The 834-nt window shown below is 44.2% G+C and overlaps 1 protein-coding gene across 4 annotated transcripts in view; it reads right to left on the reverse strand.

The window, feature by feature from the left end:
• Window positions 1-834, reverse strand: part of PSMA3 (proteasome subunit alpha 3) — a 14917-nt gene that overhangs the window by 6680 nt on the left and 7403 nt on the right. For all 4 annotated transcript variants that reach the window (XM_006026237.3, XM_014521127.2, XM_025207139.1 and 1 more), the window contains exon 7: window positions 117-182. In XM_006026237.3, coding sequence (XP_006026299.1) covers window positions 117-182 — 66 coding nt within the window. The remainder of the gene's footprint in view (window positions 1-116; window positions 183-834) is intronic.

Genomic DNA, 834 nt, shown 5'->3' on the forward strand with positions numbered 1-834 from the left:
GTTGATCAGCCGGGGGATTCTCCCCCATCCCCAGTCGATGGGATGTGGGATTCCCTGCTTCTCAACCAACCGCTGGGACTACACCAACCAAAAAAGGTTGAAAACCTCTGTCCTACCTGCAGCTTTTCGATCTCTGTCTTTGCAGCCTGTCTGGCTTTACCAATGGCACAGCCCCAATAACCCTATAAAAGTAAAAGAAAAAAAAAGTTAGATTGATGTTGTCTTATATTGCAGGGAGGGTTTTAATACCCTGTTTATCTGTTAGAAGTCAGGAAAACTGTAGTCTTAAGATTTAGAATGGTACACAAGGATGCCTATAGGCGCTATTACCTACATACACGTTTCTCAGTAAATACAAGAAATCCTAGTAACACGAGTTACCAAAGTAAATGAAAGCTCCCAAAGTTAACGTGTTCCCGTGTACCATTAAATTAAATACCAAAAAGGTCAGTGTGGCTGTACAATGTGTATTGCTTTCTAGAGGTTTACAGACTGCTTTAGAGTAGGGGTATCAATATTGTTTTTTTAAAAATATTTGTTTAACCTATTCTATCGACTAAACAATTAGTGGATGACACAGCAGGTCAGATGCAGCTGCTGCTGGGAGCCCCTATGGAAGTCCTATAGATTCAGAGTTGGGGGCAGGGGGGACAAGCCCAGCCAAACAACACAGCCCAGTGAAGTCCTGTGCTGGGATGGAGGGAGCACCTGTGAACCAGGAGCTAGCTGCTTAACTGATTATTATTAGTCACCTAGCTGCTCCATTTTCCTCTTAGGCTATGGGTACTAGTCCCCCTCACCCTCACTCTTCCCTCCAGCCTTCAGATTCCTGCT

The sequence above is a fragment of the Alligator sinensis genome, unplaced genomic scaffold (genome assembly GCF_000455745.1).
Source record: "Alligator sinensis unplaced genomic scaffold, ASM45574v1 scaffold708_1, whole genome shotgun sequence".
NCBI classification, from domain to species: domain Eukaryota; kingdom Metazoa; phylum Chordata; order Crocodylia; family Alligatoridae; genus Alligator; species Alligator sinensis.